This window comes from Athene cunicularia, assembly GCF_003259725.1.
Source record: "Athene cunicularia isolate RWA chromosome Z unlocalized genomic scaffold, athCun1 chrZ_part5, whole genome shotgun sequence".
Lineage (NCBI taxonomy): Eukaryota > Metazoa > Chordata > Aves > Strigiformes > Strigidae > Athene > Athene cunicularia.
Window position 1 is genome coordinate 485823 of NW_020799146.1, and position 15349 is coordinate 501171.

Consider the following 15349-nt stretch of genomic DNA (forward strand, 5'->3'; position numbering starts at 1 on the left):
TTTGAGAGCCAGGCAGCACCGTTGCGGTTCCCTGAAGCAAGATGTGCCTTGTCTGTGCTAGAGCCAAAGGCATCCCCCGCCAGCACCACAAGGAGATCGCCCTCTCGGAGCAAGGACCTCCCGGAGCCGTTGGACCCGGAGGAGGGCACAGCGCCCGCGGGGCCAGCAAACTCAGGGTGCGTGTGTCCTCCGCTGAACTGCCCTCGTGGTTACCTAAACATCACGCCTGTAGGTCAGGAAGACCCTGCCCGGGGGAAGACCCTTCCCCTCAGCACGCACAGTGGTGGAAGAGTCTGCCAGCAGTATTATAATTGTATGTAAATTACCGTCCAGTCATCCTAGAGAGGAGGGACTTTGAAAATCACTGACTCTGCAAGTTCTGTGCATAAAGACAGCACAGAAAGTCCCGCTGGTGTGCTTGATTTGTGGGAGAGCACTGAGCATCCAGGCTTGGGCAGCCCTAAAACAAACAAGCGACGTCTCTGCAGGGTGCGGCTGTTGGCCCGTTCCACCCCGGGCCATGAACCCCCTTTTCAGACAACACAGGGAGGGAAGTTCCTTGAGTGGCCCCAAGGCACCCACCACGCTCCAGGGATCGATGAAAGCCACCCAGGCCAGCAGAAATCCTGCTGAAAAAGAGATGTGACACAAAGCCTCATGGGGTGGACAGACACTAACCTGGTGCTTTTCTGATATGATGGCGCAAGGCCGGGGGGAGAGGGGGCTTCAGGAGGAAGCGTCTCATTCACAGCTCAGTGGTTGTGGACGGTGCTCCCACCATAGCCCCTCTCCACTGGGCGCTGCAGAGGGGCTGTTAGCACCCATGGGCCAGGACGAGGAAGAGCCTCGTGCTTCCTCCTGCAGGGAGGCCGCAGCCTGCCCAGTCACCCCCAGACAGCTCCACCGGCCTCCCCCCAGCGAGGGGGCACAGTGCGAGGGCTGTGAGCAGGGAGGATGAGCCTGGGGGCAGCGAGCGCGGTGCTGCAGCTGGACAGATGGACAGGGAACAGGCTCTGGAGGAAAGCCCAGGAGAGCGGCTGGCCACACCGTGCCCGAAGTGCTCGATTCACTGTTCATTATGGCACAGCACGGTTAGGCTTCTGCCAAGGGTGAAAAAAGAAAGTGCACAAGCCCAGGGTGCAGAGAGCAGCAGTGTTCTGGTTTTTCCAACTCTCATCCCATACAAAGGCCACGCAGGGCGCCGAATAACACACCAGAACATTTCCTAAGAGATGACAGGGGAGGGCAGTAGCTGGCAGTGGTATAAGCTGGTGCTTCGAGGGAGCTGAAAGCATACAGAGAAAAGTCTGGGCTGATGAGTTAAAGTTCTTTCTGTCCCACGGCAAGTGTTCTTCATGCTGAATTCTCTGCTTGAATTTCTCGTGATGTTAAATGAAGCATACTCTGATAGCGATAGCTATTGGAAGATGTTCATTAATTAGTTATTGATGCTGGCTAGTTAGAGGAAGACGTTTGCTTCATGCCTCAGAGAGTATCTGACATGCTTATCAATATGTTTTGATTCACAAGCCTTGCTGATTACTGTACGCCTGCCCATCAGAGGCAGGAAGTGCTCGGGAAGTGTCTAATGAGAGCGCTGCTGACCGAGGGAAGGTTTGTAGCCGTGGTGGTAGACAGGAACGAGTGGGCTCCCGAGTATCTCAACCAGCTGGAAAGCTTCCAGTTGATGTAACAGAAATGAGAGGCATTTACTCTGGTATGAAAACCTTGGCTGTATCACATCAGCGCAAGTCCAGCAGCTTCGTTTGCTGGTCTGTGACTTCAGGGTTTTGACACTAAAGGTTCTGGTATTGGTGAAGTTACTGAGGGATGCTGACCAAGTATTTGAGAGGTTTATTGTGACCCCTAATGATGTGAGCAATAATTGAGTGTAAATGAACTGGTGTCTGAGCACTTGTATTAGATTCCCCAAGCATGTTAAGAGGTAGACACAAGCTTGTAAATAAGGCTGACAAAGTGATCAAAGCACATTTCAGGCGTCACACCTTGGAGTCTCTTCAAGAAAGTACCTTCCACAGCTGCCGATCACTTTGCTCTGCCAGCCACGTAAATCATCAGTATGCCCTTACTGAAAGATTCTGCTTTCTATAAATGCTTAAAAAATGTAAATGGTAAAATGTTAACCTCATCTCTGCCCCTGGTTAAAAGAACCTGCAGGTTTTTAAGCAAGTCTGAGCTGAACCAACTGACAGCAAAGCACAGGTAAGCCTTGCCAGGTCTGCGTCCGAGGGCAAACACCTCTTCACGGGATTTCCTGCTCAGTCAGTCCGGGCACACTCCGCACCAACAGGCACTAGTGAAAACTTTGTGCCACCAGCAGCAGAACAGCTGCAGAGCGTGGTGAACTGTAGCACCCCCGGGGCAGAGGAGCTGCACTGGGCCTCCTGGTCACAGCACCAGCATCTTCTCACAAGGGAGTCAGAGAGCAAGAATGACAACAGGTTACCGATTTTACAGGTATCACATAGATACTAACGTTATTGCAATAAAAAGCATAATAGTAAGCTCTTATGGAGAGTATATTCCACTAGGAACAAAACTGTTACTGAGTGAAGTGCAGGATTTTATGCTCAGTTTTTGCTCAGAACAAGTATTTCTTTACAGGCTGGCATAAAGAGTAATAATCCCTTTGCAGGGGCCCTTCGAGCAGCCTGTTCTGGTGTTTTTTTGGCTGACTGTGCCGATGCAGATGCGGAGTCGGGCGCTCGCTCGCTGCGGAGGCAGCAGCAGTGTTTGGCACCAGCAGAGCCGCATCTCCCTTGGCCGCATCGGCAGCAGGAGGAAGAGCACAGAGCACGGCGGGGACGAGGCCGTCAGCACCCTCCCTCCGGCCGGGCTGAGGGTCTCGCTGGCTCTTGTTTCCAGGAGTTTCTGAGTCTGGCTGTTTCCTCTGGCAGGAACAAGCAGCCCTCAAAAGTGGTTCCACAGTGTAAGTGAACTTCAGGCTTCAGCTAAGCACGAGCGTGTGCTTCTACAAACACACAGTTAAACAGGTGTTGTTAACACAGGCAAACGTCTGACATTAGTTCACTCATTTCCTTTTTGTAAGAACAGATTTATTTTTATATATTATTAAGAAAAATTAAGAACTATGGCATTTAAATTACAGACTGTGGCTTTTATGCCTTTTCAAGACCTGTTTGACTGCCCTGATGTCCATTCAAGACATGAGTTGTGCCATCGAGTCACGCAGTTCACCCTCATCAGCACTAACACATTTCATTAAGCAAGTCCCCAACCTGCCCTGTGCTGCAGACCTGGAAGGTCACTGGGGGCAGTCAGATGTTGCTACCAAAAATAATCACCGCATTATCCAGACACTTACCCTTGCTCCCTTGCCAGCACAAGCACCTGCGCACTTGCAGTGAACTCATAGCTGAAAAAAATGTCCATAATTTTCACGCAGCAGTGGGGATGCTCCCGGCCTTCCCGGGTGAGGGAGAGGTGGGCAAGGCGCCCTTTCTCTCACGGCTGCAGCAGCAGCAAGAATCCCTGCAGGGGGATCAGCACCCACAGGGCATCTCGAGCGACCTGCATGGAATGTCTTCAGAGCAGAGCGAGGCAGAGAGCCCTGCGCCGAGGGGCTCCGGGAGACACCAAACCGTCTGGGCCCATGGCAGTTGTGCTGTGCTGCAGGCCCAGCCCAGCCCATGGAGCCTCGACAGGACGAGGTCGAATTTTGGGACTTGGTCCCGGCTCAAATACAGATCCGCTTCTGGCCAGCTGGGCCTCACGTGTCCTCTGGAAACGGGCAGAGCCTCAGTGTGGAGCAGGAGCCCAGCCAGGGTCAGCACCCGCCAGGCACAAACGCCTCCAGATCCGCGGGAGGAGTTGGCGCTGCATGACCCAGGGACGTGGAGCCCGACCAGTGCCCAAGTGCTGCGTGTTCAGTCAATCCACCAGCTGCTGCTGGCAGACACCAGGATAACATACACAAGCAAATCAGGTCAGACACAGCAGCACAAAAACGTAGGGTTTATTTTCAGATGTTTCATAATACCAACATACTGACATCTTCACATGAGACCTCACTGTAGCATTTGTATTAAATTTTCAACACAAACCAGGGCAATAAGCTCTCTGATAGCATCACCAAGCTTTGAGATAAGACGGGGGATGGCTCAGTGGAGACACCCTTCTGAGATATTGCTTCGTACTGGAAGACGAGGAAAGCAACAGGCTCGGGGGTTGCAGTGTGCTCCTCCGGATGCACGAGATGTTGTTCAATAATGAAACTTAAAGTTGCTGCTTCCAAAAATGCTCTGAGTTGAATTTTTTCTTAAAGAAAGAAGACAGAAGTCCTCCTGCAAAGGTCTGGTATTCCACACTGACATTAAAATATTTGTAAAAACAGATCAAAAGTACAGTTAAATATGTTTATCTGCTTGTTAGTTCTTAATTAATCTCCTTCCTCACGCAGATGCTTTATCCCTACACACCTAAGAATTCAAGGAATTCGGATGTGCTATTGGGAACATATAGAAAATGTAAAAAACCCCTACTTTTAAAACAAAACACTAGAAATGCAAGGAAGAGGAAACAATCAGAACGTTACTAATAAGGCAACACAAGAGAATATTAAAGTACAAAATACTGGATTTTATTGATGTTTCAGTGAGATTATTTAGTATAACTCAATGCTGTTAGTCCCCTGATACCAAAATTATCACACAAAATGTGGCATATCCTAAGGCTTTAAAAAAAAGCAGCACATTTTCTTAATGCTTATAAAATCAAGAGCTAGAAATACGACCATTAAATAATGCCTATGACAAAATCTTAACATTTTAAAGGAATCAATCCAATCATTCACCATGTTTCTGTTTACCTTGGATGCTCAAGGTGCAAACGACACACTGACAGACGTTTGTTTTTTTTTTTTTTTTCCCCTCAGTGTGAAGCCGTGTAATTAGAGATGAGGACACATTTCTTCATCAGCAGAGTAGTGTTTTATATGAAGCCCAGCAAAGGAAGATTTCCATGTTCCCTTCGGTCTGACCATGGCTGTGGTCTCTGCACTTCAGCAGTTTTGACAGTTCATTCTGTCAAATGACCTACAGGACTGTGGATCAAGATTTAATTTTCAGTTGATCCAAATGTAAGCCCAAGATGTTTAAGAAGGCTCACTATTAGGTAGCAAAAATCATGAAACTACTGAATATCATCACACAGGACACGTACAGAATAAAAAGGGGAAGGTTTACAAATTTTTTTTATATTAACGGAAAGCTGTTGCTCTGCGACTGAGATACCAGGAAACACAAATCCTCCATCTCTCCTAAGCAGAAGGGACACACTGTAGCCCTGACCCAGCTCCTGTATGGTAGAGCAACACTTATCAGCAGGAGTGCTCCAAAATTTTATTTGGAAACCTAATATGCTGAAGGCCAGTAGTTAGTTCATGTGCACCTTTAAAAAAGGAAAAAAAGAGACTGCAGACAGTTACAATGGTATCAAAGAAGAGGAAATTAAAACAAGATTTACACGATTCACTTGAAGAATAATGATCACTGAATTTCTGCTATACAAAGTTGTTCAGTGCTGTTTTTAAATTAAACCTATGTAGATTTTTAAAATTTATGTGGAAACACACATTTATGACACTACTTTCGGTGGAAGGACTGGATTTGACAACTACATTTTTTAGAAAGACATATATACGGCAAATGAGGATCATTCCTGACTGGTTTGATCTGAGGAACAATCCACAGTTGTGAAGGAAAGTGAGTGCGTGGACAGGAGGAAATTAAAGCCTGAAGATAAGAGTGTCAGAAAAGAACAACATGCTTAGGCAGTAACGGGGATCAGATTGACTATCAGCACCTGGAAACAGCAAGAGACCATCTTACACAGTAAAAAAAGCCATCACAAATTATCTCTCTTTCAAAATAACAAAGCAGACAAAGACAAGCTGTTTTCAGACTTCGGTGTATACAGAATTTTAACATAGGAGATACAAATTGGTTAAAATACTGCTAAGAAGAGCACGAACAAGAAACATTACTTCACTTACCACTTAATACAAGTTTCTACAGAAAAAAAATCAGTCAAGCATCCAGATCTTGCTGTGTTCAAAGTATACGTACACCTGGCAGTCCAAAAGTTACTTGTCTGGGATTTAATTTAAGCACCTTCATTACACAGTGTCCTTTACTACAAAACAGCCAAACATACACTCATAGCCCTAGAACTATTTTTATAATTAGCATATTATAAAGCATTATGTTAGACATCCAAAGTTGTTTTATCTCTTTTAAAGATTGCAGCCTGCGTTAGTTACAGTAAGCAGCTCTTGCAATACTGTCCATACATAATGCAGCAACTTGTTTTACAGGTCGTTTATTTAAATGCTTTCACTTTTACAAAATACTTTAGAAAAAAAAAAAAAAGAGGAAATTTGCACTTGAGTTTCTCGTTCTGGAAACGTGCTACTTCATGAGATAACTAGGGTCTCACCCCTCTGCCCTGCAAGGAACCGCTCAGCCCTCAGGACCATATCCCCATCAGCTCAAGGCCCGAGCGCGCCTCGCGGTGACGCCTCACACCCCCACAGCACCACTTCCAGATTCTCCACGCTCTCTGCCTGCAGCTGTTTAAGCCTCACAACACCCCTGTGAGGTAGGTACAGTAATATCCCCAAGTGACAGAACCAAGAATTTTGTGTGTGTGGCACAATCACACCCAAGGTTCGCTGAGCAGAGCAGCCCCCAAGCCTGTAGCCTTCAAGACCAGAGTGTGGAGGCTCCCGCGGCGCCTGCAGCGGCACCTCCCTGGGTCGCGGGGGAGGTTAGAGCAAAGTGCTGGGCAGATTGCTGCTCTGCCACCGCAGGCAGGTGGTCTTGGAGTGTTTGTACAGGTGGCTGGACTGGCTGAACCGCTTGCCGCACTTGAGGCAGGCGTACGGCTTCTCCCCAGTGTGCACGCGGATGTGTTTCTTGCAGTCCGTCAAGGTCAGGAAGGTCTTGCAGCAGATCTTGCAGGCATACTTGCGGGCACCCTCCACCACCAAGACATTGTGCTCTGACAAGGCCTTCTTGCACTTGGAGAGGACGTCTGCCGACGCCCTCGTCAGCTGCGGCGGGCCGGGCTGCGACGGGTGCCCATTTTCAAAAGACGTGGTCCCGTTCATGATCAGCTGGGAGCTGGATGAGTTGTCCTGCAGCTGGGAGCTCCTGACAGAGGTCACCACAGGCATTTTGGGGGCTATGCGGCGGTAGCCGGGGAAGCTGCTGGCTCCACCTCTGACCGAGCCCATCATTGCCCTCGACAGGGAGTGCAAACCCAGGCCTGAGCGTGGAAAATCCATGCCGAACTGTTCCGCCGCCCGGTACCCAGAGGTCTGCACGCAGGGGAGACCCATCACGTCTTGCATCGGCCTAACGAAGTGGGAGTCTGCGGGCTCGCTGAAGGGATTCTCGACGTGGGAGACAGCTGCGGATGAATGGCTGCCAGAAGGCCCCGACTCCGGACTCATCAGGTAAGAGGTGTCACTGTCCATTCTGCAGTCACTGGTGGTGTTTGGAATGTTGTCATCACTGTTTTGACTAGCACTGAAGCCACCACCTCTGCTTTTATTTAGAAAATTTGAGATGCTGAAAGTAGACTTGTGTTCCAGGTTGTTTGACACCTCCATAATATGGATGTCTCCCACCCTGTCAGTACTGGACTGCGGGTCGGAAAAGCTACGGTCGCTGCTCTCGGGGCTCAGCTCTATCTTTTCCGCGCTCACAACTCCTCCCTCCACTTCAACAGACTCACTGCCCTCCGCCTGGGAAGTGACGTCGCTCACCTCGTCCTGAGGCTCAGGGGAGCTCAGGGGCTCAGACTTCACCACCACCCTCATGTGCTCCTTCTCGTTCAGGCTGACCTCGGGATTCTCGCACGGGAAGTTGTTCTTCTCAGAAGCAGCCTCCTGATCAAAGCTGGTTTCCACCTGGGTGGCCTGGGATGCCATGGACATCTGCGAAATGTTTCCTCCACTGTTGTCAGACTGGCTGGGCACTTGAGCATCCTCCTGAGCACTGAAAGACTGATCAAACATAATAGCATTGTCCTCCTGGTTGTCAACAACAGCATCGGCCTTGGAGTTGTCCACGATCTTCAGTGAGTCTGGCGAGAAGAAATCTTCCCGTGAATGAACGACTGACTGCCCACTCTCTGCAGCCACCTCGGACACAGACTCGTCCATGGCGGGCCTGATGCGCTGCCTGGCCCGCTCCTCAGAAGACTGTTTGCGTTTGTGGAGGCGACGGATAGGGAAAGTAGTGCGCTGCTCCATGTTAGTTCTCATCGAGGAGCTCATAGGATTTGGCTGTTCCTCTGCACTCTGAGTGGAGTTCAAGGCAGAGCTCACAATGCTCAGGCCAAGCTGCTGCAGCATGAAAGACCTCTGCATGCGCGCGTTTTGCTCCTGAACCCGATCGCTGGGAGGAGACATGGGCAGTGTCCTGGTAGTAAGGTAGTGTTTGCATGCCTTAACCACAGAGTTCAAATGTAAGTGAGAAGCAGCCAGCAAGACATCCATAACATTGCTCTCCCCGAGCATTAGCGTGGAAGTATACATCATGTCTATCAGCGCAGCAAACGCTTCCGCCGTCACCACCTCGCTGTCCAGCTGAATCATATTCATGGTCTGATCTCCTTCTGCTACAGTAAACAGAGCTCGGAAATGCGTGCTACATGCTGCCAAAACCGAGCGATGGGCTTTGAAGTGCCTGTTCCCCACCACGATGACACAGTCACAGAGCTGGCCATGAAGCCTCTGGTAGTTGAGCTGCTGAAAGATTTGCTCAAAGTGTCCTGGAAAATCCATGATCCTATGAAACAAAACAGAAGAAACTAGTATTAAAAATGGCTGAAGTCCTATTCAGACCACAGTGAAACTAGGGTTGGAAAGTTCAAGATGGCAGCTGAAAGATGAACAATAACTGATCTGAATTTACCATGGCCACATTGGTACCACATCAAAACTGTCTGTGAAAAACCTACTGCAACCTCTGACAAATCCGCTCACGTTATTAGACTGAAAAGTCTAAACTTCAATTCTCTCCTCATTTAATCCAGCAAATGCCTTTCTGCAGTTACTCAGCTGCAGTGCAGAACTGTCCTTCAAGTATCTACTTTCAGCACAGAAACACAGAGAAGAGACTTAACAGAAAAGAAGGGACACACTTTTGCACTGGAACAAGCGGTCGGCTCTTACCTCAAACTGACACCTTTAGCGACCAGAAGTGTAACACAACTTCCTTACTCGCTGTATTTCATCAGCTGGGAAGCACTGAAAGTCCTCTGTTTTTCCCACAAAATAAATAAAATGGTAGTAAGACAGGAAAGTCTGTCAGCACCAGGAGCCACCTGTACGTGCCATTCCTGATGAACCCCAGTCCATGAGGGAGTTACAGGAAGCTTTTGACAAAATGAGGCTCTACTCAGCAAACCACTGGACAAACTCAGGGGTGTTTGTTCCTTAAATCTCCATTAACAGAACATTAAGACAAATCTTTGTAGACTCACCTTAAGACTAAATAGGTGACTTTCGGTGATACCTCTGCTTTTTCTCATGACAAATCAACCAAGTGTAAGATTTGGGGAACAGAAAGGTTCTGTGTATGGGGCAGGCATACACAGTTTTGTGTTCACATTTGTTTTTCAATAGCAATACTATGGTATCATGTGACACAAGACTGTAAAGCAGCTAAAATAAAAGGTCACACAGAATTATACTCTTGAAGAGGGATCAAATGTGAGTCTGCTGATTTAGAAACTCCGTCCTCAAGTGCACACTTTGTGACCAGACCACATACTGCATTTGCATCTGTGCAGAGTCACGAGCCATCTGAGTAAATTGCGTACAAAGCATCCTAAAGTCACGTCTGATCAGTGAAGTCTGCTCAGACAGGATGTTTGTATTCCAGACTCTTCCCCTGATGCTGCTCAGAAGGTATGCTCTGGCCAAGACCAAGCACACTCACTCATTCAGAGGGAAACAGGTACAGCTGTCGATGCAGATTGGTTTCTTTGCTGTTTTATTCACCTGGACCGACACAGATTAACTGTTGACTTGGAAAGATCATCAGAACAAGCAGAACCTCAGAGAGGCAAAGAGCAAGACCCGGGGCGGCAGCGGGGAGCAGCGGCAGGAGGGCAGGAAGGCTCCCCCGCCGCCGCAACGCGCTCAGCCTCCTTCCCTGCAGCTGCGAGGCATGGTGGCCTGGGGATGGCCACCGCCATGAGAAATGCGGCGGGGAAGGGCAGAAAGCTGAGCAACAGCGGGACACCGATGGACACACACATGCCAGCAGGCAGCCATAGGACCAGAGACACCCACGGGCTTCCAGCAGCACCTCAGCTCTGACTAGGGCAGAGCATCTGCAACATGCCCCAGCCGCGGATCATCACCGCTAGCAGGTCAAGGGGGAGTGGAAGGGTTCCTTGAGCCCCTTTTATAAAGAATACATTTCTTTTGAACTAGCTCAGGAGTTATTCTGCACGCAGCGTGAGATTAGGTTTCTCTTTAGGAACGAAGTTAACACCAGCTGTGTGTGCCCTCGCTCCCCACACAACCACTCTGCCAGCTCCCGCTCTGCGCCCTGTCAGACCTGAGTCCTCCCAGAGCCCGGAGGATGCCCAGGCTGGGCCTGAGCGAGGTTTCCCACTCACACCATCCACAGGCATGAGCTGAACCCGGGCTGGGTTCTCCACCCAGCAAGGGTACAAAGCCAGGCCTCCCCTTTTCTATTAGGCCCACAGCTCTAAGTTGTGCTGGGCTTAAAATCCTTGTCTCCTCCGTCAAAACTCACCCATGTCTTCACCAGCGATGGAAGGGATGGGCAGAGTAATCACACTCTGCCACACTTATGAAATGGTGCTGCCTTGTCAGGGACAGGAGATGACAGCCAGACATCAGCAGGGAGGTCTGAGACGCAGACACTCCATCTTCAGCCTGTCTCAAGGCTGCTACTACAGTATGGTGAACAGTTACCACTGTCGAGTTCCCAGGCTTATGAAATCCCTGAGGGGCAACCTGGACAAACAAAGGGACCTGCTCAAGGTTGTGGCTTGTGCTGCACTCGGACTAGCATTGGGCTACACAGAATTAAGGGAGTCGGTAGCACAGTCGGCGAAGAGATCTGAACTCGTGCCAGTAGAGGTGGCAAACTGACATAAGGTAACAACAAACAGTAACAACAGTTTTAGGAGAGAACTATAGATTATTTTTAATGTAAGATTGATTTGGAAAAAATGAGTAAGGAAGCCTTTTCTCCCTAGCATTCTGATGATACCTTTAGAAAGATCATTAACCACTGAATAAAACGTGTGCTTAGTAGGTGTTTAAGTACTTAAGTTGCCTCTTCACTGCTAGAGGCAAACACCAGGGCAGAGCCAAGGGCCCCAGACCCCAGTGGGCACCGAGGCACTGCACACATGTGAATGTTGCAAGACACATGCACGGGCAGCACCAGAGGCCGCTTCCCACTGCCCTCCAGGCCGGGCAGGGTGAAGCCTACCGCCAGAACACACGTGCAGGGGTAGGAGAGGGACCCGCCACCGCGTCACGGGCGCTCTCCCACCCAGCGCTGCCCTCGGGGACCCGCACAGCCCCTCGCTCCCAGCCCGCTTCACCTGCTTGTCCAGGATGATCTCGGCTGGCCCTCGGTGGGGACCCCTTGCTGCAGTCACACAGACCAGAGACCCTCACCCAGGGTGCAGCCGGGAGGGGGGCAGACAAAGGGCAGGGCAGACGAAGGGCACATCCAGGCAAGCACTGGCCAGCCCACTGCTTCGCCTCACCAGCCCTTTTCATCCCCTCACCCCTCCACCTCCACATTTGCTCCTCCCCAAGTCCCCTGACCTCCTCCTTTGCCCCACGTTCGGTTTCCCCCATGCACACCCCTCAAGTCCTGTGGGATCCCCAGCTGCTTTTCCCAGGCACAACCCCCTGGTACGAGGGGACGCTGGCAGAGGCTCTGTTGGGAGCCCTGGCCGGGGCCTGGACAGGGTGCACCTTTATGGGGTCCTTGATTTGGGTTCCCACTTGTGCCTTGTGCTCCCCCGGGTCCATGGGGATGGGGCTGTGATGGGCTAGCTCCAGAGCTGGGTCTGGAGGAGCCCCACGGAGTACTCTTTGGGGTTCCCCCCTGAGGCATTCCCTCTCCAGGCTGCCCCAGAGTGGTGCAGAGGAGCGCGATCCATAACCCAGTGTTCATGGCAGCATGGTAAAAGATCCTTCAGATATGTGGATGAAGATAAATAAGACTTACATCGCTCCAACTAAGCCTTTCATGTTAAGAAAGCATCAGGATTAAAAATACCCAACTGGAAACGTGACGTGCAAGTGTTTTGAAATTCTAGGGAGTGAGCTACAATTTACAATTAGACAGCCTCTTTATTAATTTCCCATTAGCTATTAACTTCAGAGTCCCTCTGTCAACTCCAACCCTATTTAACAAAGAGGAGATTAGATACTGAATTCCCACATTTTTTGTTGAAGGTGGCGTCTGGTTAGAGAAGCAGCCAAATTTACAAGGAGTACTTCTCAGAGAGTCACAATCAATCCCCTTATTCTCCCACCAGCAGACACCACAGCAGCATCTGGCCCGTCCCCAGACACGGCCACGAGCGCGGCGCTGGCGCAGCCCCTCCCATCGGGCAGGGGGGCACCAGAGGCAGCTCCTAACAGTCACGCAACAGCAGAAAGGACACTGTAGATTTTTCCACAGGAATTCAGGTTTCATTAGCACGTACTTCTACTACTTGTAATAATTTCTTCATGCGGTTTCTATTTCTTGAACAATCAGCACTGATAACAATAAGTGGACTTACAGCCCCTCTTTCCATCAGATCCCTCTGCTCTAATAATTAAGCTGCACCAAGATGGAACAAGTACTTAAGTACACTTGCACTGAAACTACTGCAGGAATCAAAACCTTTTCTCTCGCTTCTTTACAAAAAAAGTTAAAATTGACTCACTATAAAACAGTGTGAAAAATACCAACTCTGAAAAATGATCTATTTCAAGTTTTATTGCTATGTCCAGCACTAAAGGACACAGTTCAGACTACATAGCAATCCTGAGCCATTGTCAAGAAGCCAAACATACACAAACAAAAACCCCAAACCAACCTCAAGTTCCCCCTAAAGAAGCTTTAGAAGTCTGTGAAGTAACTGATTTTGTACTACTAAAACTAACAGAAGCTGCCTCTACTGTACCATTGAGTAGAACACTATCAGAAGAGATCTCACACACAAATACACTACTGAAGACTTTAGACTAGGTACTTGTTTTTTTCCTTATCAGATAAACAAAGGGCAATTTATTACTTGCACCTCAAAACCCGAGCAATCTGTATTTAAATGCATTTGATATTCTAGGTACCAAGCCTGCAGGAATCCCTGGCATATAGCCAAAACCTGAGAGCATGCCAATATAATATTAATAACTGTTTTCCATTTAGCTTAAATTACATTTTACAAAACATTACAATATGCTTGTACTGTGCTTAACCACTGTGCTTGAAATAATACATCTCATAAAAAGCTCCCCTGAAGCCTGAAATACAAACATAAATCTAGATATGAGTCAAGTGATACAAATGTCATTTTAGGCACTTTCTGCTGCCAGTTATGTTGGTTTTTTAACAAGTCAGTAGGTCAGTGGGACAGTAGAGGCAGGGAGAAATGGAAGCCTTCACTTTCTTTAGTATCTTCGGCAAGTTCTGTCACTTTGAAACACGGAGGGCACATGCTCTCTGCTCTGAGAGTGTCCTCAAACTGAACACATGGAGGAATTTTAGTTAGCAGTAGTTAAAATCATTTCTGGACTCACCCCACAGCAGTAAACCCAGTGTTACACGGGTTTCATGTGCGCCATAAGGCAGTGAGCAGTGGCCATGGAAGGCATTTTGTGTGCCTGTGTCTGACAAGTACCTGCGACTAGTGACTGACAGCTGAGCTTGCAGCATCTCATTTCAGGTGCTTCCTGAACCAGCTTTTATGTATAGTTCAACTCACAGGGTTTATCTCCCTATTGTCAGGGAGGATGAGTTACAACTTGTCTAAGAATCAGACAGGATGAACTGCACTGCCAGTGCTGCTGCTGGGTGCCTCCAGAGAAGAGCAAGAGATTAGCGTACGGCTTAGTGCTTGCTCGTCATCTGAAAGGTGCTGCAGATCCATTCCAACCCACGGCAACACCAACTCATTAACAAACAGCAACAGCACAGCTTGCCAGCTGCAAACAGCACCTTTGAAAGAAGCTGCAAAAAGCTTCCTAAGAAAAGGCTAGGTTTCTCCTAGGCACTCTCAGTTATCTGGAGAAAGGGGCACTACCCGCGGCAGGCCATCCTCCTGCTGCCCAACACTTCACCCACCTCCTCCCACCCCCCGATGACTCTCTCAGACCCCGGATCCTGCAGCCAGCGTGATGCTTCACAGCAAGACTCACAGGAGGAGACTGAAACATGACATCTTGATGTGCGGCCTCAGCTTGTCACCTGGGGTGTTGTTTCTTTGTTGTAATCCCACTATTTAACACACCTATGCAGCTGGGTATTCTGAACAGACCAAACATTGTTTCCTTGTAATTCCTGGCTAACCCCTCCATCATTTGGGCTTTGAGGTCAGCACTGCAGCTTTCACGGGCATTACTCTCAAAACAGTTGACGGATGCTTTTCTGGTCAACCTACAAAAGCATGGCGTTTTCTATGCATCAATAAAAAATAGGAAAAGAAGATCACAGATTCTGTTCTTGATCTTAGGAAGCTAAAAAACTGTATCTACATGTGAGGAAATGGCTGTTCCTAAGAGCACAACGGTTTTTGGGGCACTGCGCAGTGAAACACCTGAAGAAAGCAGTTTGGGCAGCACCACCATCTGATTTATCTATAAAGGGAAAAGCAGAGAACACTGCTCTACTGCCAGTAGAGCCATTTAAGGGTGTAGGAAGACAAACCACCATCAGTGTGGATGGATCTAAAGTCACAGCGACGTTTTCAGTTCAGAAAAACTTCCCTGAGGTTCACAGTTCCACAGCAGCCTCCATCACTGCCACCTTCCTCTCACAAGAACTGCCAGCTTCTCCCACACACCATCACCCCCAGCCCACAGATCTAACCACCACCACCTCGCAGAACCAAAGGTCCAGGCGAGGATCCCACAAGGAAAGGGCAGCCACAGACAGCTCGGCACCAGCACGATGTCTTCCTGCTCAACACGGCAATCATTTCTGAACCGAGCGCTTCAACTTCACTATTCACCAGAGATTCAAGAATTTTAAATAGCCCCAATCCAACCACCTTTCTTGGTGATTCCTTTGCCTAAGCTTTTAAC

The 15349-nt window shown here is 48.9% G+C and overlaps 1 protein-coding gene across 3 annotated transcripts; it reads right to left on the minus strand.

The window, feature by feature from the left end:
• Window positions 1-1270: 1270 nt before the first annotated feature.
• On the minus strand, window positions 1271-14940 carry ZBTB5 (zinc finger and BTB domain containing 5). 3 transcript variants are annotated; one of them, XM_026866893.1, is made up of 3 exons: window positions 14557-14940; window positions 6770-8837; window positions 1271-1287 (listed from the first exon to the last, which is right to left on the minus strand). In XM_026866893.1, exon 2 carries the CDS (start codon window positions 8831-8833, stop codon window positions 6809-6811), a length of 2025 nt encoding a protein of 674 aa, XP_026722694.1. In that variant the 5' UTR covers window positions 8834-8837; window positions 14557-14940; the 3' UTR covers window positions 1271-1287; window positions 6770-6808. The 3 variants fall into 3 exon arrangements, with proteins under 3 accessions (XP_026722694.1, XP_026722693.1, XP_026722696.1); XM_026866892.1 differs by lacking the exon at window positions 1271-1287 and having other exon boundaries at window positions 3982-8837; XM_026866895.1 differs by lacking the exons at window positions 1271-1287; window positions 14557-14940 and adding an exon at window positions 9224-9662 and having other exon boundaries at window positions 3982-8837.
• Window positions 14941-15349: the final 409 nt, after the last annotated feature.

Excerpts from the sequence above, each read along its gene's own strand:
- ZBTB5 (XM_026866893.1), bottom strand. The coding sequence starts at position 8,833 with ATGGATTTTCCAGGACACTTTGAGCAAATCTTTCAGCAGCTCAACTAC.